The sequence below is a fragment of the Pinus tabuliformis genome, chromosome 8 (assembly GCF_031772625.1).
Source record: "Pinus tabuliformis cultivar Carrire ecotype Pingquan chromosome 8, CPIR1, whole genome shotgun sequence".
Classification (NCBI taxonomy): domain Eukaryota; kingdom Viridiplantae; phylum Streptophyta; class Pinopsida; order Pinales; family Pinaceae; genus Pinus; species Pinus tabuliformis.
The window spans coordinates 8,028,002-8,051,755 of NC_142294.1; the positions used below are offsets into that span (position 1 = coordinate 8,028,002).

Here is a 23,754-nt window from a genome sequence, read left to right on the forward strand (position 1 = left end):
TCAAACTACCTCTTTATACATAGCTTTCCAAGATGTTGATTTTTGTAGCACTGGATGTGTTCTAGCCATGAAACTTTGTGGAGAGGCTAGAATACATGTATTCTCCAAAACCTAGAAATCGTTTGTAGAAATTTCGCTTAGAGATGACTTAATTAAAATAATTAACTTTTTAAAATGATTCCTAAGTCTAAACTTAGGAAATCTGGTTAATTAAAGGGTATTAATTAAGTCATGGTGATTTTTGGATTGATTTCTAGTTAATCTTAGCCATCGATTATGGTTTAATTTTGGTTGTTGAAGCCTCAATGAGAGATTATAAGAAGAAATTCGATGGGGATTGGAGAACACACTTGAGGAGCAAGGACTTCGATATTGCTGGGAAATCGAACTCCAGAGTAGCATCTATGTGTTGCTGGAGGTGGTTCAGTAGTTTCAAAGGAGTGAGTGAGGTGCAGGGTAGTAAGGCCGGAAGGAAGTTTTTCCAGTCCGGTGAGTGCATAACAGAGAGACATTGTACTCCACAGAGAGGTTGACGCAGTGCAGAGAGGCAACACAGAGCTTCAGAGGGAGATCGGTATTTTGCTGAGGAAAAGTCGAGATTCAGTGGTAGGAGCCGGAGTGGGAGCCTGGAGGCTAGAAGCTCAAGTTTCCAGAGTAGTAGCGGATCAACAGAGTGAGAGAGACGCTGGTCCAAGCAAGGCTGACGCAAAGACAGTGTAGAGGCAGCAAGGAGCAGCTCATTTTGAGGATCACTGGTGGAAGTGAGATTTTTCTCACTAGACTTATGTCAGTCATTTTCTCTGCATGGAAAGCTAGATTTGAGCTTCCATAGATTTGTACTCGGATTTACTACTGCATAATAATAAAACCCTTAGCTGCTGCACTAGTTTTCCCACATTGGGTTTTCCGGGGATGTGTGTCCAAAAATAACAATGTACTTGTGTGTGTGTTTATTTCTCTCCTGTGCAATATTTTGTTTCTGTAGTATTTTATGTTGTGAAGGATGCAGTAGATTTATTTCGATGTTTACTATGTAACACTGTAATTAACTTGATTCAGAAATTAACAAGTAGGAGAAATTTAATCAGTTGCTGCAGTAGGGATTCAGGTTAGCCGAATTTTCACATGGTATCAGAGCATGAATTTTCACATGGTATCAGAGCATGGTATCGAGTGATCTTCTTGTAGTGCAAGGTAGAGAAGGCATCGAAGGTCCAGAGAGGCAGCGCAGAGCTTCAGAGGGAGATCCATATCTTTGTGGAGAAGTCGAGATTCAGTGGTAGGAGCTAGAGTGGGAGCCCGGAGGCCAGAAGATCAAGTTTCTAGAGTAGCTGCTAATCAACAGAGTGAGAGAGACACTGGTTCAAGCAAGGCCGATGCAGATATGCGTAGGGTGACACAAAGGCAACGCAGAGGCAGCAAAGAGCAACTCATCTTGAGCTAAGGTCAGTGTCAGATCACCGGTGGAAATGAGCTTTTTCTCACTAGACTTCTGTCAGTCATTTTCTTTGTATGGAAAGCTAGATTTGAGCTTCCATAGATTTGTACTCAGATTTACTACTACATAATAATAAAACCCTCAGCTGCTGCACCGGTTTTCCCACGTTGGGGTTTTTTCCGGGGACATTGGTCCAAAAATAACGGTGTATTATTGTGTGTGCGCATCTATTCTTCCAGTGTTTTTATTTCTTCTGTAGTATTTATTTCGTGAAAGTTGCAGTGTATATGTTTCGAGACTTGCCATAGGAAACTGCAAATAATTTGGTTGATTAATTTACAAATAGAAGAAACATTATCAGTTGCTACAGTAGGATTCGAGGTCACTGAATTTTCACACAGGAGGGTCGAATAGGTGTCTTTTGGAGGACTAGGCCAACTTGGCCATCTTGTAGATTAAAGACTCAATATAAAATTCAAATTTCTTTTTGTTACAGATGTCCAAATGGGACATGACCCAAATATATTTTCTTTTGACTCATGATAAATTCTTTTTGACTCTTTTTGACTCTAAGCATGAAGAACATGCTTTGACAAAAATATGACATATATAAATATAATAAATATATCAATGATAAATTTACATTATGAACATTGACTCTAGTTACGCCTTCAATAGATGTATCCTATGCTTTTTCCGAAGTTCACTTTATTAATTAATTAATAAGTGAACATTCTTTTATTAAAGTGATTTTTAATTAATAAAGTGACTAAAGTGGGTAACTTAATAATTTAATTAAATGAGAGCCATTCATCTCATGGTTATATCTCGACCATTGAAGATTAGGTTTTTGGCTCATGTCAAAGTTATAAAAGAAAGAGAGTGCAAAGGACAAAGACACAAAACATTCATTTCACAAGTCACATGAGTGAAGGGGAAAATCAAAGATTTGATTTTCAACCATTGACGAGGATTTCAGCAAGGAGAATGCAACCAATCTTCACCAAGGACAAGCAATCAATTAGTAGCAAGGAAAAGGACAATCATGCAACCCAACGAAGCAGGCTATACTACCATCCGTATGGATTTGAGGGTAGGTTGGCTCGATTTTTGAGCAAACTGTAATTTTTAGGTTTGCTGTTCATTTGATTCTCATAACCATGTTTTCTTTGTAAGGGAGCTCTTGTAAGTTCTGAAGATAATTTTGAATGATGAACCTATCTAGAAGGGTTGAAATATTTGTGCACTGTGTGTGATTGCTTTTTTCATTTTCTACTGAAAGTTAATATTACCAACAAGTAACTAGATCTGATCCTTTTGCTTAGATAACTAGTTTTAGGGTATTTTAACATGGTATCAGAGCACTGGCTCTGAGAGAATAGCAAATCTATAATTTTTAACTTTAAGTAACTTCAGTGAGCTTAAGATAAAGCTCAGGGCAACCATGTTAGTGACCGATGTGAAGGTTGAGGATCGAGTTGATGGGGTTTCAAATTTTTTGCCATGGAAGGCAAGAATCTCAGTGATCTTGAAGGAGCAGGACTTATTGGAAGTTGTGTCGAACCCTCCTCCAACTCCAATGCAGGCCTCATGGAGCACGTAGACACTAGCGGTAGTATACTCCGCTATTTTGGCAACGAGGGATAATGACATCAAGTCATAAAGGGTGATCCTTGAAGCTATTAAGGATCATCTAATTTCACATGTCGTAGAAAATATCAGATCTAAGGGGATGTTTGATGCCTTAGTATCACTTTTTCAAAGTGATAACATGAATTAGAAAATGATTCTCAAAACTAAGCTCAGAGAGTGTAGAATGAAACCCCTCCGACAATATAACCAACTATCTCATGAGGATCACATAGATTCGTGACCAACTTGCAGCTATTGGAGAAGTTGTATTGGATGTAGAGGTAGTGAATGTTGCTATGAATGGGTTCACCAAGGTGTTGGAAACACTGAGAGGTGGGGGGGGGGGGGGGGGGGGGGGGGGGGCGGGCGAGGGGGGTTGAATAAGTATTTCTTACAATTAGCACTTTTTAATATTTTTCAAGGCATTAGTTAATCTTCAGTTATTATTATAGTTCTTCTTCAAATAATCATAAAAATTAATCAACAGTAGACAACACCATACAACAATGCAGAAAGATAAAACAAAGGACACAAATTTTTAGGTGGAAAACCCCCTCCGGGTCAAAAACCACCGAACACTTTTTAGTAATTGTCTTCTCCTCCTCTTTTAAAACAAAAGTAATTACATCAAGTTTCAACTACAACTGAAGGAGGCTCCAACTCCTTAATTTACAAGCTACAACCTGTAGGGCGCTACTAAACCGTAATAACCTGCTACAATAGGAAGGACGCTCCAATGCCCTGTAAGTCAGGCCACAATCTGAGGAGTGCCCCAACACTCTGTTTACCAGCTGCTGTTGGAAAGGATGCTTCGTCACCCTGTAGTTTATTAGCCCCCACTGAAAGGACGCCAAAATGCCCTGTGAAGGCTACGACTTGCCCTAGCACCACCCTGCCACCCTGAAGTGTTCTTAGGCTACAACCTGAAGGTGACTCCAATCACCTGCCTTTCACCAACCTACCACCTTAAAGAGCCGACGGACCACGTTTCGCAATTTTCACATTGGATCCCCCTGTGCTTTGAATCAATATAGTAAAGCTGTAAAGAAGATGTTGTGTATCTGTCAAATCCTGGTAGCCACTGACCACTGCACAATCCTGCTCAAGCTGATCACTGCACAATGCTGCACGTCAAACTCACTGCACATCAGCACATCACTGTCACTGCTCAACTGCGCATCACTGTCATTGCACACATGGATCATTGCTCAACATCAAGAGCTCACAATGCTGGCTGCCATGAATGAATAAGCATCAAGACTCATATGCAGACAGTCATACTTCACACTGCTTCACTGCTCCAAACTGCTCACAATGCTGCAACAATCTGGCACTGCTATCAAATGATGGCACAACCCAAGGTGCCTCAAGTCATCCCGATGACCTGCTACCAATGCTCTCAAGCTTTGTCCTTGGAGAGCTACCAGCATACATGTAAACAATGCTGCTCAGCTGGTCAAACCCTGCTATCCATCCTTACATCAATATGTTGTACAACTAGGTGATATTACTTGCAAGGTTACAACTGTGTTACTGTATACTCTCTAGGTCATCACGACAAGAATCATATCAATTTTCTAAAATAAAATTTAAATTTTATATGAATTTTAGCAAATTTATTAGCTGAATCTGTCTGCCATCCAAATAGAATTAATTTGTTTGGTCTTTTATCAAATTTATTCTTTCTAGCTTTGAATTTGGTGAATTTTGAACTTTATTCATGAAATTTGCTGAACGCGGTGACTGCATAATTGGCATTGTGGTTGAGAAAATAAAATACATTGTGAAACCTCTGTTTTGAAAGGCGGATGTTTTTTTGTAGATAACATGATACACAACATAAAACGGATAAGAAAGTCATATGGTCATCAGAGTTCATTCCCTTTTTTTTTATTTATGGAGGATGAAAGCGTGGAATTTTTATCCTCTAGGAACCTATTGGATGTTGAAGGTTTCTTTTATCTATTCAAATTAGAGATGGCTGCTATTAGCAAATTGACATTACCTTTTGGAAGTGGATTATGATGGTGGTCTGTTTGTACATTGATCCTCCCTTTTGAAACTAAATGATGGATGCATTTTGGTCCTTGGCAGGTCCATCCTCATTGGGTAGGGTGGATTAGCTTGCTTGAACCAGCAGTTTGAGTTATGTACACGAGATATGTCAAAACTGTTAATGCACATTTTTGTTTCTTCTGGATCTTCTAGGTTATGGATTTTTTGTTCTTCTGTTCATCTTCTGATAAAATCAAGGTATATTGCAAAATATCAGAGTTCATTGTGGGGATCATCTTATAACCTCTAACTGTGGTATTTTTCTTCTTGAAGTACATCTTAGTATCAGCTATATCATGTGACTATTTTAAAAAATGAGGAGTTTATGTCTTCATGTAATTGATCCAAATCAGGGGATTACTAATGGATGATGCAATGGTAGCTCAATGTGGGCATTCATTTGGTCTACGCAGCCTGCAGCATGTGTTGGAAACAGTAAGTACTTCAAAGTTCAACCACATATTGATGGTTCTTTCCATATTTGGTAAGCACTAATGCTTTTTGTTTATATGAGTAATTTGAACGTGAATATTACTGCCTTGAATGGTGCTTTTTGATATGTTACTGAATTGCTTCTTTGATGCTTGGAACTGAAATTAGTAGATCAGACTCTGGAGCGTACCGCCATCTGTAGATATCATTGGAATCTAGGTGAATGAATGCATCATTTGTTATTTTTTCAGATTCAACATAAGATTTAAAACAAATCGTGGCATTTCTAGGGGCTATCAAGAACCTACCCATCCAATGCCGATCTCTTTCTCCCTTCCTAATAATTGTGATTTGTAACCCCATAACGGTACATCTGATTCATAAAGTGTAAGTCATCAAGCTGATTGAAATTAAGATTCTCCAACTAATCCTTAGTCAGGCTAATACCTCGCAAATGACATTCCTTAATGTGATTATGTTTCTCTGTAGTCAATGGCTTTACATTTTGGACAGTATTGGATTTGATTATTGCCTTCATTCCTTGCGGACAATGACTATGCCTACATTTCCTCTAGTCTTGAATGTGTGGTTTGTTCACAAATACAGATACAAGGTGTTTGAGTAATGGCTGTCTAGATTAATCACCTGAAATTTTTGCTAACTGCTTCTCATGTAACCTCAAATCCTTTTATGAGTGGATATGTTATTCATCACAAGACTTTTTGTAAGTCTGGCTGAATGAGAACATTGTCAGTAGGTTTTAGTTGAGCACAATTTTATATCATCTTTAATGAGATTTTATAAATCTGAAGTAATGTTTATCTTCGAGTGGCTTATAATTGGATCTGCTTGGACGGGTTCCACTTCTATGAACACCAAACCCTTTGATTGAGGAAGAAAATGAATCCCATTATGGACTTCCATTAACAAAACTCTCCATATGAATACCACGAAATCTTGAAACAAAACTAAAATCTCCCGCATCCTGAAAAACAATGGAATTCTACCCACTTTCAAACCCTTAAACACGATCCGCAATTGCCTCAATCCAGTGAAAGACAAAGTTGACCCTAAATGCCATAAAGGTGTCTACTTAATTCCTTGCTCATGCGGAAAACCCTATGTAGGTGAGACTGGGAGATCCTTTAACACAGGAATCCAGGAACACTCTGCAGACATTAAACACAATCGGTCCAAATCCTCAGCTCTAGCTGAACATTCTGATAAAACTAAGCACCAAATATGTATATAAGATACCCGTATCTTAGCTAGGAGCGATCACTACTTCATAAGGAAATTCAGAGAAGCCATAGAAATTAGCAAACACCCTAATAACCTCAATAGAGACGATGGATGGACCATAAGCAAAAACTGGGTTCCAATCCTATCATCCAAATCTCCCCCAAACTATAATCCTCCCCTAATTAACCTAGAACAAACATAAAATTCTTTTTAATTTAAGGACACACTATGACCTTAATAAAATAGAAATAAAAAAAAACATAAAAAAAAATAAATAAATAATCAAAATCATAGAATTAAACATCAATAAAAAAATATTTTAACTATAATAAACTCCTCAACATAGGATAATATGTAGGGAGCCTTAATAAATAACCACGACATATAGTTAAAACTAATACAATTACAAAGTAAAAATAACTCATTAATAAATAATTAATAAAGAAATTGAAATAAATATTATTACAACAATTAAAATTAAAATTAGAACAAATATAATTATAACAATTAAAAATTAAAATTAATAATTAATTAAAATAAATAAATAATCAAAATAAATACAATCAAAATAATTAAAATTAAAATTAATTAGAATAATAATCAAATTAAACAAATAATTAAAATATATACAATTAGAAACTATTATAGAATTAATATAATTACAACAATTAAAATTAGTAATTAAAATAACTATAATTAAAACAATTAAAATAAATAATTAATTAAAATTAAAATTAATTAAAATAAATAATTAATTAAAAAAATTATAAATATAAAATGAATTAAAATAAAATAAATAATTAAAACTAATTATCAATAAATAAATATAATTACAACAATTAAAATTAAGATTAATACTGATCTCTGCTACAACCTGAAACCCTCTGCGTTAGCCTACTGAGGCTCTACGCAGCCTCTCTCGGCTGCTGCGTCACTCCTGCAGCCTCTGCGTGGATGACGCAGGCCCTTCTGGCTCTGCGCAGTCTCTGCTGTCTCTGCGTGGATGACACAGGCCCTTCTGGCTTTGCGCAGTCTCTGCTGCCTCTGCGTGGATGACGCAGGCCCTTCTGGCTCTGTGCAGTCTCTACTGCCTCTGTGTGGCTTTCTCTGGTTCTGCGTCTGCCTCTTATGCGCTGATCTCCTGTCTCTCTGTTCCGTACTTGCTGCACCCTCATTGCTCTCGAGACCACTGGTTCAATTTCTTTAGCAAACTCCACTCCAGAAATTGAACTCACTGGTCTCCCTCAGTGTGTTATCCAAGTGCCCCTCAAGCCTCCTCTTATACTTTTTCTGTTGACATCTCAACGGTTGAGATTAAATCCCTAATCAACGACTAAGATTAGATCTAGCTTGATCCATGTCTTTTGGATCGTTCTAACACAGATTCATATTAATACACATTAATATTTTATTTTCCTTAAGTTTAGACTTAGGGACTCCATTAAAATTATTAATTATTTTAATATCTCTGGATTTGTTTAGAATCTGCCCAAACCCTTTCTTGGTATTGGAGATCTCATGTGCCCCAACCTCTCCACCAAATTTCGTGGCTAGAGCACATCTGATGCTACCCTAAATCAACACTCCGTCTTAGTGAAGACTGTGCTCTAGCAATACTCTTCACTGAGTATTACTCTGATCATCTGGCATCGTTACTTGTGCTGATGCTAGACCTCCCTACCCAACATCCTCTGCATTGCTGCATCCGGTATTGTTGCCCATGGTTCTGCCACTGCCACTGCTACTGCTGTATCTGTACGACAGCTCCCTCTGCACCCGTGCTGCTGCTAGTCCTTTCTCCTAGCACTGCATTCGCGCTGCACCTTCCTCTGCATTTGTGCTGTTGTTGGTCCTTTCTCCTAACACTACATCTGCATTGCAACTCCCTCTGCATTTGTGCTGCTGTTGGTCCTTTCTCCCAACACATCATCTGCACTGCAACTCCCTCTTCATTCGTGTTGCTAACACACTACTTCTGAAAGGGGTTCTTTACCATCCCCATCTTTTTCTTGAAGTAGTCAAATTTTGACTTTCCAAGGGCCTTGGTGAGGATATTTGCCACTTGTTCCCCTGTAGGATGTGTAGCTCAACTGTACAGCTCCACGTTGGACACAATCTCTGACAAAGTGACACCAGATATCAATATGCTTTGATCTATCATGAAATATTGGATTCTCAGAGAGTTTGATGCAACTCTGATTATCACACATGATCCTGGTCGCCTCCATATTTCTTCTAGTTAGGTTTACCAACAGTTTTCTAAGCCATATGGCCTCACATGAAGCTGTGCTCGCTGCCATATATTCTGCGTCAGACGAGCTCAAAGCCACAGACTTCTGTTGCCTACTGCACCAGGAGGTTATTCCTGATTCAATGTTGAAACGGTACCCAGAGGTACTTTTCCGATCCATTGAACTTCCTGCCCAATCTGCATTAGTAAATCTACTCAATCTGATATCCTTCCCCTTGTTGTACAAGAGCCCATAATCAACTATTCCCTGTAAATACCTGAGAACGTGCTTGGCTTCTGCCCAATGAGCTCTCTTTGGTTCCACCATGAACTCACTGAGGGTGTTGACAGCGTAGAAAATATCTGGCCTGGTATTGAATCGATACATCAGGGACCCTATGAGCTGTCGATATAGGGTGGGATCGACATCCTTGTCTTCTGATGCATCAATATTCTTCCAGTTGGTGATCATTGGCGTAGCCATAGGTTTACAGTCTCCTATCCCGAACCTTTTCAGAATTTTTTTAGCATACCTTCCTTGCCCAAGGAAGATTTCTCCTTTCTGCTGCCAAACTTCCAACCCTAGAAAATAGTGCATTTGTCCCAGATCCTTCATATCGAACTCTGTGGCTAGATTCTTCTTGCATTCTTCAATGAGTCTGGATGATCTTGTCAGGAAGAGATCATCCACATATAATATTAAGATAAGTGGCTCGCTCTCTACGACCAGATAGTAGAGATTCGGATCCGTGTCACTCTTGACAAACCCCATTTTCTGCAAGTAGCCATTTATTCGACCATACCACGCTCTTGGTGCCTGCTTCAGCCCATATAAGGCTTTCTTCAGTCTGCATACATGAGACTTCCTCTCATGAGTTTCAAAGCCCTTTGGTTGTTCAATGTATACTTCTTCTATTACCCTGTTCAGAAATGCCGTCTTCACATCCATCTGATGGATCTCCCATCCCATCTGGGCTACAAGAGATATCATGGTCCTAATAGATGTATACCTGGCTATCGGGGCGAAGGTTTCCTGATAGTCAATCCCTTCATTTTGAGCATACCCCTTAGCCACAAAGCTAGCCTTGTATTTTTCAATACTGCCTTCAGCAACATATTTGATCTTGTAGATATATCTTGAACCTTCCATAGATCTGTCTTGAGGCCTTGACACCACCTCCTAGACATCGTTTACCATTATGGAGTTATACTTCTCAACCATCGCATCTAGCCAGACCTGATGCTGAGCTGCCTCCTTGAAGTTGGCAGGCTCTCCATCCTGAGCTACTAACGCCTGACACCTATTTGGTTGTTTTCGCTCCCTTTTATTGTTCCTTGGCTCTCCGATGAAGTTCTTTGCATCACGTAGAATCTGACGAAGCTCCCTGCTGGTTTTTCCTCTGCCAACAGGTGCTTCTGTTTGCTCCTCTTCCTCATCCTGAGAATCTTCTTGATCTGAGGAAGGATTCTTCACATCCATTGGTTGAAGAGGTATGACTAACGGATCTTCTTTCAATTGCTCCTTGGAAGGCATTTTGCGAGATCTTCTGAAAGCTCTGTCCTCCATGAACTTTACATCTCGTCGTACTACTACCTTCCTGCTCCTTGGAAGATAGATCCTGTATGCCTTAGCGTTCTTGCTATATCCTGCCAGATACCCCTTTTCTGTAGTCTGATCTAGCTTCTTCCTCTTTTCTTCGGGTATGTGACAATATGCCAAACTCCCAAATATCATGAAATCACTGATTTCAGGTGTCTTCCCAGTGAAGACTTTCTCTGGAGTAATCTTGACCAATGCCGGATGAGGAGTCCTGTTCTGAACGTAGACAGCTGTGTTGCATGCTTCTGCCCATAATTTGGCATATCTTGATCATACACCATGGCCCTAACTGCTTCTACAATAGTCCTGTTTTTCCTTTCTGCCACCCCATTCTGCTTCAGATTGTAGGGAGTTGTCCACTCTCTTCTGATGCCCTCCTTAGCGCAATAATCAGTGAAGTCCTTATCGACATATTCTCCACCATTATCTGAGCGCAAGACTTTGATTTTCTTACCTGTCAGATTCTCCACTAGAGTCTTGAACTCCTTGAATCGATAGAAAACCTCATCCTTGGTTTTCAAAAAATAGATCCAAGTTTTTCTCAAGTGGTCATCAATGAAGGTAAGGAAATACTCGACACCGTTGAGAGCTTTGATGGACATAGGTCCATAGATATCTGAGTGTATCAATCCTAGTACACTCTTGGCCCTGTGGTTGCTCCTAGGAAATGCCGCCTTGGCATACTTTCCTAGAGTGCATCCCCTGCATACATCATCTTGTCTCGTACTCAGATCCGGAACTCCTGTTACAGTGCTCCTGAGAATTCTCAAAGCTCCATGGTGCAAGTGACCCATCCTTCTATGCCATAGTTCTTTCAAGTCTTTGTCCCCATGACTGCTTATTAGTGCCATTGGAGATTCTAGTTGTAATCTGTACAACCGATTACTTTTGATCCCGATCTGCACTTTCTTTTTCCAGCTCGGGTGTTTGATGTATACCTTTTCCTTGATGAATTAGATGTCATAGCCCTTGCCTTGTAGTTGTGACACGGAAAGTAAGTTCATCCCCAATCCTGGCACATGCAGCACATTTGTGGCACAGAACCACTCTCCCGATTCTGTCTGAAAAACTATGGTACCCTTTCCTACTGGAGTACTCTTTGCCTTGTTCCCCATGGTGATCTGAAAGTTCATCTTCTCTTCTCGATATTTTAAGAAACACTCCCTAATTCCCGTCATATGCCACGAGGCTCCACTGTCTATATACCGTACTTCTGATGATGCATCACTAGTCATGCACGCCACTTCTTCTTCCAACCTGGAAGCCAACATAGAGAAATCGAAATCTCTCTCTCTTGTGCAATCTTCTGAAAATCTACCTGAGTCCCCTGAGGTGGATGCCTCTGCATCGTGGTCTCGACCCATAATTGATTTTCCCTTCTGTCTCTGATTACTTGCTCTGATACCATGTGAAAATTCTATCACTGCAGCAACTGATTTACTTTTCCTACTTATTTCATCATAAGTTATTTATCAAATTACTACAACAAACATTAAAATAAATACTGCCGCAGATATCACATCGTAATGCAGAAACAAAAATATGCACACATTGACACAGTTATTTTGGACTAATGTCCCCGGAAAAACCCAATGTGGGAAAGCCGGTGCAGCAAGGGAGGATTTTATTATTCAGCAATTTTCTTGTACAACAGGCTGCCAAATTGGCTTACCCACAGATAGACAAACTTCTAGCACTTTCCTAAACCCAACGTAGGTCCTACTAAACCAATCGGAAGCATTCAAATGAGGCATGAAGCCTTAAAACCTGACCACAACACTTTGTCAGGTTTCCTTTTAAAAACTGAGACCTTTCAAGATATCGGAATACAAAGGAAAACACGGGAATTCCCGCTCAACACCCAAAAGGCCAGAATTCAAATCTTTTACACCCGCGATAATAAATATTGGCGGGTTTGCACTCCCGGTCCATAGGCGTTCCGCTGCGCACTCCAATCACCGGTCCCCGATCAGCCCAAACTCTGCCGTCGATTCCAGTTTCCGATCCAACGGCTAACGGCGCGTCGCTAAATCGCCCATCGGCATATGGCAATTCTATCTCCGCTGTCCCTTGACCGCTCTCTAATGCGATTAGATCTTGGTCGTTGATCTGGCGCTCGATCCGATAGTTGTCGCTGCCCTGATCAACCAACTTGCATGGCAAACCACAACCATTGAACTGCTCACGCCAGATCCAATGACTGTAAGGGATTTCGGGTGGACTAGAAACGCGAGGATTAACTGCCCGAAAAGCGGTTTCCTCTCTCCTCCTCGCTGCTACGTGTTGCTCGATGAGTGGCATTGAGTGCTCACCCTTCAATACTACTTAAGGGTTAGAGGGCGCCCGAAATACCACTTTTACTGTTGCAAAACCATTTCTCCATAGCCGCTCCCTCCTCCATCGTGCCTCAACCTTATCCTTCTTCGAGATCTACTTCTTCCCGTCGAGATCCCTGCCATCACCGTCCAGATCCGTGCGCTATCTATAAGCTTGTGTGCTGCTCATCCCTCAATGCAACCATACTCCTCCTCGCTGCAACTCGTCTGTCAAGTGGCTCTGTTGTCTCTGTCTCGACCCTTCATCCTTCAGTTTCCTTCTGCCGCCGTCACTGCTCTTTCTATGCACCTGCACACAACAAACACAAAACACTGATTTTTTTTATATATTAGTTTTTTTAGGTTTTAGTTAGTTGTTTAGCATGTTCGACTTTTCATTTTAATTTTCATTTGTATTATTATGAGTTAGATTTAGGTTTGATTTTATTTTGTTTGTTTAAATTTATCATTTTCGAATTTAACTTTGATTTATTATTATTATTATTTTCATTTAAAAAAAATCTTAAAATTCTAAACATTTAAAAAATTCTAAAAATTTAAATTTGTGATTACGGATTTACATTAAGGGGTTTTTCACTTAACTGTTAAAATTTTTTAATGTGGCCTATGGCCCACTAAAATTTCAATTTTTGACCCGTTGATTAGTTTTAAATTCCTTGGTGTTTCTGATGTTAAACGTTAAATCTTAAATTCTCACGATTCTTCTATAGTCTAGTGCGATAAATCATATTGGCTTTTGGAAAAGATTGATTAATTCTTGGTCATTAACGACAATCATTTTAGATCTGGAATTCTTTGCATGCCGCAGTGTTATTGTCACTTTTTGTCACATATTGAAAATCGTTCTGGATAGCTTGTTTTATTGATGGTTAATTCAAATATCGAAGGCACTGGTCCATAATTGTTTCTATTTTTTGGTCGTGTCTTGTCTACATTGGCATTTAATCTATCAATCTGATTTAATCGTTTAAATTCATCAAGTTGTTCGTCATTAAAATCTCCTAGAGTCTGTTTTTCACAGGCTATCCTCATCCATTTACCTAGGGACTACTCCCCTTGACTTGTCTAGGAGAGAGTCTAAACGGAGTAAGGATTTAACAGTGACAACCCTTACTCTGAGCGTTGTCGTGCTGGCTAGACACTTTGCGGGACAACAGGGGGATTTGGCGGAAAGAGTGGGCTTAGTTTGTACTCTTGTCTTCTTGATCTCTTTTGGTTGTTACCCTTGGATCTTAGTCCTGTGGGATCTCTTTTATTGACCATTGGGTTCTAGGGTGGTACTACTTGGGAAACCTTGACTTTGGGTGCGTGGTCCCACTCGTCTACCCGCACATGTTACTCCTTTTCCACTCACTAAACCCCCATTCATCATTTCTCCTACTTGGGTACATATTTCCATTCTGGGTCCAAATAGGACTAGCCTCCCTATCCCCTTGCCGCTGCTTTGGCTCAGGCCTAGAATGATGCTCTAAAGGTTGAAGCAACTAAAAAAGGAAAAAAAAGCATAATTGGCCACATTTAACAGAAATTGTACCACAAAATGCAAAAGATGGTCGAGACAAAAATAATTAGCACATGGGCAAAAGCCAACACATGAGTTCTACCCCATCCATGGCCATCACCCTGGTTCCATAGGCCCTAGATGAGCCTCCTTTATCATTCGGGAACCCGTGTTTGTCCCAACCCCTGAAGGGCAATGCACTGACCTACCTTAAAGGGGGTAATCACTGCTATATTATACACATCATGTTCTTGTCCTTTGAGCCCCGAGCAGTTAATTAAAGAAAATTCATAAAAGAAAAAAGACATATAAAGAAGGGTGGAAAAATCAAGTCCAGGGCACCTCATGTACCATGACTGCTCCCTCCTATACATTATATACATAGGTGTGGGCTTCCCCTTATCTAGCTACCCCTATGCTCCATTATGTGGCCCAGTGTTGCCCCTCTCATTCCCTGTTCCATCTCACGTATTTGTCACTTGCCACCCCCATTAAAAGGATGTACCTTGGACATACTATCCCTTCTTAGGGTTGAAACCACTTAATGAGGTACTTGGCTAACCCCTTTTGGAGCCTAGAAACACTAGCACATGCCAAAGCCCACTACGGAAGGGCATGCCATTATGGAGTGCCCATTTTGCTATCCATGGTTGGTAAGCTCTTTTACCCGATTATTTTAATGATTGATTGTACTAGAAGCCTAGGAGACGCATTGGACCTTATGTAGGATTGTAGGTGGTTTCCATTTGGGTTTGGCTTCCCTATATGGGATCCTGTTAGGCCCCTATACTACTAGTGTAACCCCTTATTGTTCAATTTTTGGAACTCCTCAATGTGCTCCATTATTGAACCCTTTTGTTTGAGACTTATCAATTGGCTAAAAATTATGTTTATATATTTTTCTATAAACGACTGTAGTTTCTGTTTATATATTTTTCAGAGTCAAAGGTTGAAACAGTGACACGTGGCACTTCATACAAGTTCGCTCTACTTAACTAGTTTATAATCCGGTCACTGCGGGAGATTGTGCATAACTCTTTCTTGGAGAATCCAATTTGGATCAGACTTGTGGCATTGGAAAGAGGACACAGAGGGCTACTACAGGTCATAATTTCAGAACTTAAAGATCCGAAAGTACAGAGTTACAGTCGTTTCAAGGTAGAGCTCCTAAAATCAAGAAAAAGCAAGATGAGGAAGTTTGATGGCAAGGATCCGGTAAATTGGATACTTCAGATAGAGCAATATTTTGATATACATGGTGTAAAACTGTTACAAAAGGTATGTATTGCATCTTCATATTTAGAACCAGATCAATTTTTATGGTACAAAGGGCTTTGTTCTCGTAAAAAACTTGTTACGTGGTCAATTTTCACGGAGGAAATGATAGCACATTATGAGGATACAAAGAGCAACACCTTTTTTAGAGCAACACCACAACAATTGGAAAGAGTAAAAGGGCTTTGTGACATAATGGAAAGCAAAATTATGGAAACCAGGAAGCATACCCCTCACAACTATAAAGATGGAAGTGTTGTTTCTCCCAGCCTTCCACAACCTACAAGGGTTACACCACAACAATTGGAAGAAAAAAGAGAAAAAGGGCTTTGTTACAATTGTGATAGCAAATGCACTAAAGGTCATAGGTGTGCTGAGAAGAAATTATTTTACATAGAATATGAAGAGGAGGAAGAAAAGGATCAAGAAACATCAAAAGAAGAGGATATACGTCAGGACACCACCCCAGAGAAAGAAGAAATGAATCAGACCATATCTTGTAAAGCATTGGCAAGAATTACCACTCCTCAAACTCTCAAGATAGAAGGACATATCAAGAAGAAAAAGGTGCAAGAAGTGAAAGATCACATCGAGAAAGAAGAGGTCCACATTGGCACATGTAGGGTGTGCATAGAGAGCCATGGGCTTTCACAGCAACATATAACACTCCACATATCTTCATGGATGTTAAGAGATTACTAGCGATCCACTTTTGGATGAATGGTGACATGATTGGTACACTATGCCCAACAGGAGCCCCACACTCTTGGCAGGTGCCCCAACACTTGTACGATGTCATGGCAGCATTCATTCCACCACTTGGACCATTGTAGAGGATCTACTGGCATCTTTGATTCATATGGAGACCCATGGGGTCATTGATGTGCCCTCAAACCCATTGAGACCACCACAGGTCTACTACTTGGAGAACAAGGGGCCACCCCCTTGTCCATCATATTCCGAGGAATTTATTCTTCAATATGGCACTTCAGGATGTTATTGAGCCTTTGGAGGACCCTACGGCATGCACACATTATTATTTGGCCCCTTGGGAGGCTTATTTTTACATTTATGGGCCAGTTTGGTGGGCTTGTCACCAATAGGGTTATTATTTGCACATTATTTTATCTTTAGGGGCCCATAAGCTAATTTGAACTCTTTAGGAGGCTATATATTGATGTTAGATACATTCATTTGTATCATCACTTGACTTGGGATCTCTCTGATCATAGAGAAATTTCACACTTTTTCTTTGGTGGATATTTTTGGGAGATAGATGAATTTTGATGTATGGATTTGGGCTATTTCTCTTGTCTTGGAGCTTTGTTATGCAAACGAATTGTTGGTTGGATATACTCTATAACGTTGTAAGTGACTTTTATTGTTATTATTCTTGTTGCTGCATACTGCTAAAATTAGGGCTAGTTGCTGCATTATTGAAATGTGGAATTGAGCATGTTTTAGCTATTTAAACGCATGGGCCAATGTTAAATGAATGAAATTTCCTAGAGATTGTTTATCTCGAGAAGCTTGCATCATTTGCTTTCAAGTATATACTATAAATGCTTGAAGGTCACTTTTCTTTTCGTACTATCTAATTGCACGAAGTTGACTTTCTGGGCCTCCTTGATCGAGAATCCAAGTTCTTACTCATTACCATCCTTGACTCCATATCCCCAAGTGAATGAGGCACTGGTTCATTAAAAAAGGTGATCATCTCAACCTTCATTTTATCATTTTTTCCCCTTTTTCCCAAGTCTAGCCCCATTAGGTCTCCTAAGGCATCAATTCCCTAGCAATTGGGCCAAGGAAAAATTTCGATCTCCTCTATGATACTGCGTTGGTGGCTCCCCTCCCTCTCCTCCAAATTTAAGGCCATTTTGATGGTGGAATCTCTGGGAATCCCAAGCCCTAGCTCTTCGACCAAATTTTGCCTAGGTATCCCCAAGGCTAGACCTTAATAGGATCAATTCAACCTTTTGAAGTGAATATTCTTGTTTTGTACTTTCCCCACACCTTGTCCAGGATAGGAACATCATTGGTTGCTGCATTCCATCCCCCAACCTGGGCCAGGTCCACTTGGCCTGGTGTGGTCCCATTGCTCAATAAAGACTATTTGGGAGTCCAAGTTTCCAAGGGTTATAGGGATTGAGAAACTCATCTATAAGCTTATTCTTTCTCCCTCAACCCCTCAATCCTCACCCCTTACCCCTGGTGGACAAAGTCCCTTGCTTAAAGAGCAAGCGAGTCCCATTCTTTACTCCATCCCTCAGGGTCACTCCTCACCTCTCCATTGGCATCTACTTTACAAAGTGATCCCTACACTACCGGGACTCCTCTCATCGGTGAAACTCTGTAAAGAGCAGGGAGACTTGGCTGTGGTGACAATGGCTAAGCCTTCACAATTTCCATTGACCTAGCAGTTGCCCTCTTAGGAAACCCCTTTTAGGTCCCCTATTGGTTTGTGTGGTAAAAGTTCCTTTTTACTTATTAGCTTTATTCCTTATTATTATATGTGTGAAGCATCAAACAACTACCAAAACAAGAAGAACAATGACGTAGTACATAGGCTGCAAGCCAGGGCCCAAACCTCTCCTCTTGAGACAAAAACCCTTAAATCCCTTCTCTTCCTTATAGATTCTTCAATTGACGAATTCCATGACCTTAAGATTGAGACCAATACCCTCCAAGACCAAGACCAACCTCTTTGGATGATGTGCCAACTTCGATCTAGTCAAACCTAGTCAAATCTCTTCTAGTAGCACCTTTTTGACCTCTTGTTGCAAGATTTTCGGCCTCCTACTACAGATATGAAATTTCGGCTTCCTAGTAACTGCTGCTGCCACACGTGGGAATTTCGATCTTCTTTTAGAGCCCTCCTTTGATCTTCGCTTGCCTTTCCTTGACTTTTGGAGCTTGAGAGAGACCCTTGGTGACCTTCACTTGACCTCTTTGCCTCCTTTTCTCCAAGATTGAACTTGAAGATGGATGCCCTAGGTCTGCTGCAGAAACCCTAGTCCTCTTTAGCACGTGAGAGAGAAAGATAGCCCAAACATAAATCTCCTTCGTCCTTCTTCTTCTTCGCTGCCTCTTCCTTCCTCTTCCTTTGCTAGAATGAGTGGTGAGTGAGTGTGCTTCAAGGAGGACGAGCCCTCTTCTATTTATAGGCTTCTTCAAGGGTGGACGTGGCGCTTTTTTTAGATCGACTTGCCAGCTGCCACGCCGACTTGTTCTTGGAGGGTGTTCCGACACTTTTAAAGACAAAAATATTTTTCTTTACAAGTTACAATGTGCCTAGTGGGGTCTTCAACTTATGACAATGACTCTTTTGACTTCTTGACCTAGGAAAAACCCTAAAAGCACTCAATGGGTGCTTGACCTATAAAACAAAAGATCTTGAGCATGAAACCCATGCTCCAAAAATAATAATAATAATTTTCTTTCATTTCATAATTTACAAGAATCAAAAATACATTTCATACTTATGAATACCAAACCTGTAGGAATTTACAGGGTAAGTTCCTCAGACAGAACACCAAAGGAGACTGCTCACAAACAGATCACAAATCAATACACCAGTATTTTTGACTTGGTTAAAACCCTCAAAGAGGGAAACAGTCGACGGCCTGAGCCAACGCGGCCACTTCAGGCAATTTATTAATAAAAGAATGAAAATTTACATAAGCTTCTCTCATGGACGGTTTCACTGATTCCGATTGGGCTGGTGACCCTGATGAATTGAAGTCTACTGCAGGTTATGTGTTCACTCTTGGTTCAGGACCTATTACATGGGCTTGCAAGAAACAAGGTGCCATTTCTCTTTCTTCAGCAGAAGCAGAGTATCGTGGTGCCGTAGAAGCTAGTAAGGAAGCCTTGTGGCTTCGTCAGATCCTGTCAGAGTTTGGCTTTCAGCAGCAGCATCCGACTACACTTTGGTGTGATAATCAAAGTGCCATTCAACTATGCAAAGATCCAGTCCAACATCAGCGCAGCAAACACATTGAACTGCACATGCACTTCATCAGAAAGCTCATTCATGGCCATGTTCTTGAAGTGCAATATTGTTCAACAGATGATCAAGTTGCAGACATCTTTACAAAGGCTCTCACAGAGGTGAAGTTTACTAAACTTCGATTTATGGTTGGAGTTCAGGAAGTTGTCACTAAGGGGGGATAGGCTCTAGTGCCTCCTTCCTTCTCCTATTGTGTCATATTTGTACATCCTTCAATCCTATCCCAAGCTGTTCTTAAGGGGGGATGTCAGGATATTCCGACACATAGGAAGTAGTTAAGTATAACTTGGTCTAGTATAGAGTTAGGTAAACTGTGTTTCTTTACTATGTACTTTTTGTAACTTACAATCCGACGGTCACGATATGTAGTGATCCGACGGTTCATTCTCTCCTCGGTATTACCGACACTTGATCCATGGCTTAACACCCGATTGGTCCATGATCTCTATTTAAAGAGCATGGAGGGTCATTTGTAGGGTAACCGTCCATGAGAGAAGCTTATGTAAATTTTCATTCTTTTATTAATAAATTGCTTGAAGTGGCCGCGTTGGCTCAGGCCGTAGACTGTTTCCCCATTTGAGGGTTTTAAGTTTTAACCACGTCAAAAATACTGGTGTATTGATCTGTGATTTGTTTGTGAGCGGTGTCCTTTGGTGTTCTGTCTGAGGAACTTACCCTGTAAATTCCAACACTCCTTAACTAGGGGGGTATTGATAAGAGGTACATGGACATTGTCAATCTGAAGAGATCTCATAAGAAGAGTCAGATTGGTAACCCATCTGTCTAGTAGTTAGTTTTTGTAGCATCGGATGTGTTCTAGCCGGAAAATTTGGTGGAGAGGCTAGAATACATGTATTCTTCCAAACCCAGAAATCGTTTCAGGAAATTCCACCTAGAGACGACTTAATTAAAGTAATTAATATGTTTTTAATGTTTCCTAAGTCTAAACTTAGGAAATATGATTAATTAAAGGGTATTAATTAAGTCATGGTGTGAATGTTCTAGAAACTCACATGGATTGACAAGGAAATATTATGGGCCATCAATTATCTTTTAATCTTGGCCGTTGGTGCTCCAACAGAAGATTATAAGAAGTCGATGGGTAGATGGAGAATACAGCAGTGCAGTTACTCAGTTTCCTAAGCAAATCGATTTTCTCAGTGGCTGAAGTTCATCAGAGGAGATAGAGCTAGAGTGTGAGTTGGAGGAGAGAGAGAGAGGGTATCAACAGTGGTCCGGAAAGTGCAGGACGAATTCAAGAGGAGACAACTTGAGGAGAGACGCAATCCACTAGAGCATTGCGCAGAGGGCGACGCAGGGACATCCGCATATGGGCAGAGGGTCCATCTCGGGGTCAGGGAGTCGCTGTGGAGAGTGAGAAATTTGTTTCTAAATTTATCTCAGTATTTTTCCTTTGTTTTGCTCTCCGAATTCTTGTACTTGAATTACTGTGGAAGAATTAATAAATATACCCTCATCTGCTGCACTAGTTTTCCCACATTGGTTTTTTCCAGGGACAATTGTCCAAAAATAACTGTGTCAATATCTTTATGTGTGTGCTAGAATTTATCTAATTTTCTAGCATTTATTTTCTTTCGTAGTATTTGTTTTGTGAAGGTTGCAGTGTATATGTTTCAATATTTGCAGTAGGAAACTACAAATAATTTGTTTAATTAATGTAACAAATAGAAAAAATATTATCAGTTGTTGCAGTAGGATTCTGGGTTTCAGAATTTTCACATGGTATCAGAGAAGATATAGAAGCTGGATAGCTCAGTCGCAGAGAAGAGAAGGAACTTTGTAGCACTGCGTAAGCAACTTCTTTAAACCTAGAGACTGCACAATCCTCTTAGCCAGGAGGGTCAATTTTTGAGGAAAAGTCTATTTCTCTAAGAGAGTCGACAAAGAAATTAGATTTTGTAGATCGAGGATTGGTAGAGGTAGAGGCAGAGGGAGCAACAATATTTTTTTGCAGAGTAGACTTCCAAGTGGGACGCAGTATTTTACAGCAACAAAAACAACGTTAGGAAGGAAAGGAGAAATAACATAGAAAATCATGGATAGAATCAATAGTTAGGAAGCCTCAAAATTATCTTCCAGGTTGGAGGATGAGTTTGCGTGCTTGTCAGGTTCGACTTCATCTGGTGTCTAGTATATTGATAGTGGAGCTTCAGCTCACATGACAGGAGTTAGAGAATATTTCTCTAGCTATCAGGAGGAGCAGATGGACTTCCAGATCACTATGGGCAACAAAACTAAATGTACTCCGGTAGGGAGAGGCACCATAGAATTTCAGACAGAAACAGGAACCAACACCAACGCTACTAATGTACTACATGTGCCAGGATTGGGTATGAACCTAATTTTAGTGTCCCAGTCACAAAACAAGGAGTACGATGTACACTTTGTGGGGAAAAAAGTGTATGTCAAACACTCTAGATGGAAGAAGGTGAGAGAAATTGGAGCTTGGAGCAACAGGTTATACAGGTTGCAACTCGATTCTCCAATGGCACTGATAAGTAGTAATAATAGCAATGGGAAGGAGCTGAACGAACTATGGCATAGGAGGATGGGACATTTACACCATGGAGCACTTAGGATGCTCAGAGAAACTGTAACGAGAGTTCTAGTTCTCAGCACAGAGCACGATGATGTGTGTAGAGGATGCGTACTTGGGAAATACGCAAAGGCAACATTTCCTAGAAGTGATAGCAGAGCAAATGGTGTGTTGGGATTGATACACTCAGATATTTGCGGCCCTATGTCCACTAGAGCTCTTAGCGGTGGCGAATATTTCGTCACCTTTATTGATGATCATTCTAGGAAAACTTGGATCTATTTCTTAAAGACCAAAGATGAGGTCTTTGATTGGTTCAGAGAGTTCAAGGCTCTCGTAGAGAACGTGACAGGGAAAAAGATCAAGGTGCTACGTTTAGATAATGGTGGAGAATACACAGATAAAGACTTCACAGACTTCTGCACGAAGGAAGGCATCATGAGAGAATGGACAACTCCTTATAATCCTTAACAGAATGGAGTAGCGGAGCGAAAGAACAGAACAATAGTTGGGGCTGCAAAGGCTATGCTGTATGACCAAGATTTGCCTAGATTTTTATGGGTAGAGGCATGCAACACAACGGTGTACATTCAAAACAGAACACCTCATAGAGCATTGGGGAAGAAAATGCCAGAGGGGTCTTCACAAGAAAGAAGCCTGAAGTAAGTCATTTGAGGATATTTGGGAGTGTGGCTTACTGCCACATACCAGATGAAAAGCGCAGTAAATTGGATCAGATTGCAGAGAAGGGGTTCCTTGTAGGGTATAGCGAGACCTCAAAGGCATACAAGATCTACATTCCTAGCAGCAGGAAGATTGTAGTGAGGTAAGATGTAAAGTTCATGGAAGATAGAGCTTTCAGAAGATCTCGAGAAATGCCTGCAGGTGATCAGTCAGTAGAAGTTCTGTTAGTCCAGCAGCAGGGACAACAAGTGGGACAAGCAGGAGGACAACCACAGGGATCAAGTACGGTGACTAGTATCTCCTTAGGGGTAGGAGATCCAGGGAGTTCTCAACAGACAGAGCAACAAGAACAGGATGAGGAACTGATTGAACTTGCCACCACCAGTGGTAGAGCCAGTAGGGAAGTGCGTTAGACCTTGAGGGATGCAGAGCAGATTGCCGTAGCTCCTAGTGTGAAAATTTCTAAATAGAAATCCTACTGCAGTGATTAATATTATTTCTTCTACTTATTATCTTAGAAATAAGTTATCCACAATATTCTTACGACAAATATCGAAATATATTCTACTGCAACCTTCATAATTAAAACATTGTAGAAAGTAAATGTAAGGAAAAATACTGGCACAAATTCAATCACAATGACAATTATTTTTGGAAAATTGTCCCCGGAAAAACCCAATATGGGAAAACCCAGTGCAGCGGATGAGGGTTTTATTATTCTTCAGCGAATTCTCATGTACAAATTGCAGCCAACAAAATA

At 40.3% G+C, this 23,754-nt stretch overlaps 1 protein-coding gene across 8 annotated transcripts in view; it reads left to right on the plus strand.

Annotated features, from left to right (window-relative positions):
- Positions 1–23,754, plus strand: part of LOC149233906 (uncharacterized) — a 426,611-nt gene that overhangs the window by 16,493 nt on the left and 386,364 nt on the right. For 7 of the 8 annotated variants that reach the window (XM_089371667.1, XM_089371666.1, XM_089371669.1 and 4 more), the window contains one exon: positions 5,479–5,560. In XM_089371667.1, coding sequence (XP_089227793.1) covers positions 5,479–5,560 — 82 coding nt within the window. Of the gene's footprint in view, positions 1–5,478; positions 5,610–23,754 lie in introns of those variants that run through there. The other variant, XM_089371673.1, reaches the window with a different exon arrangement.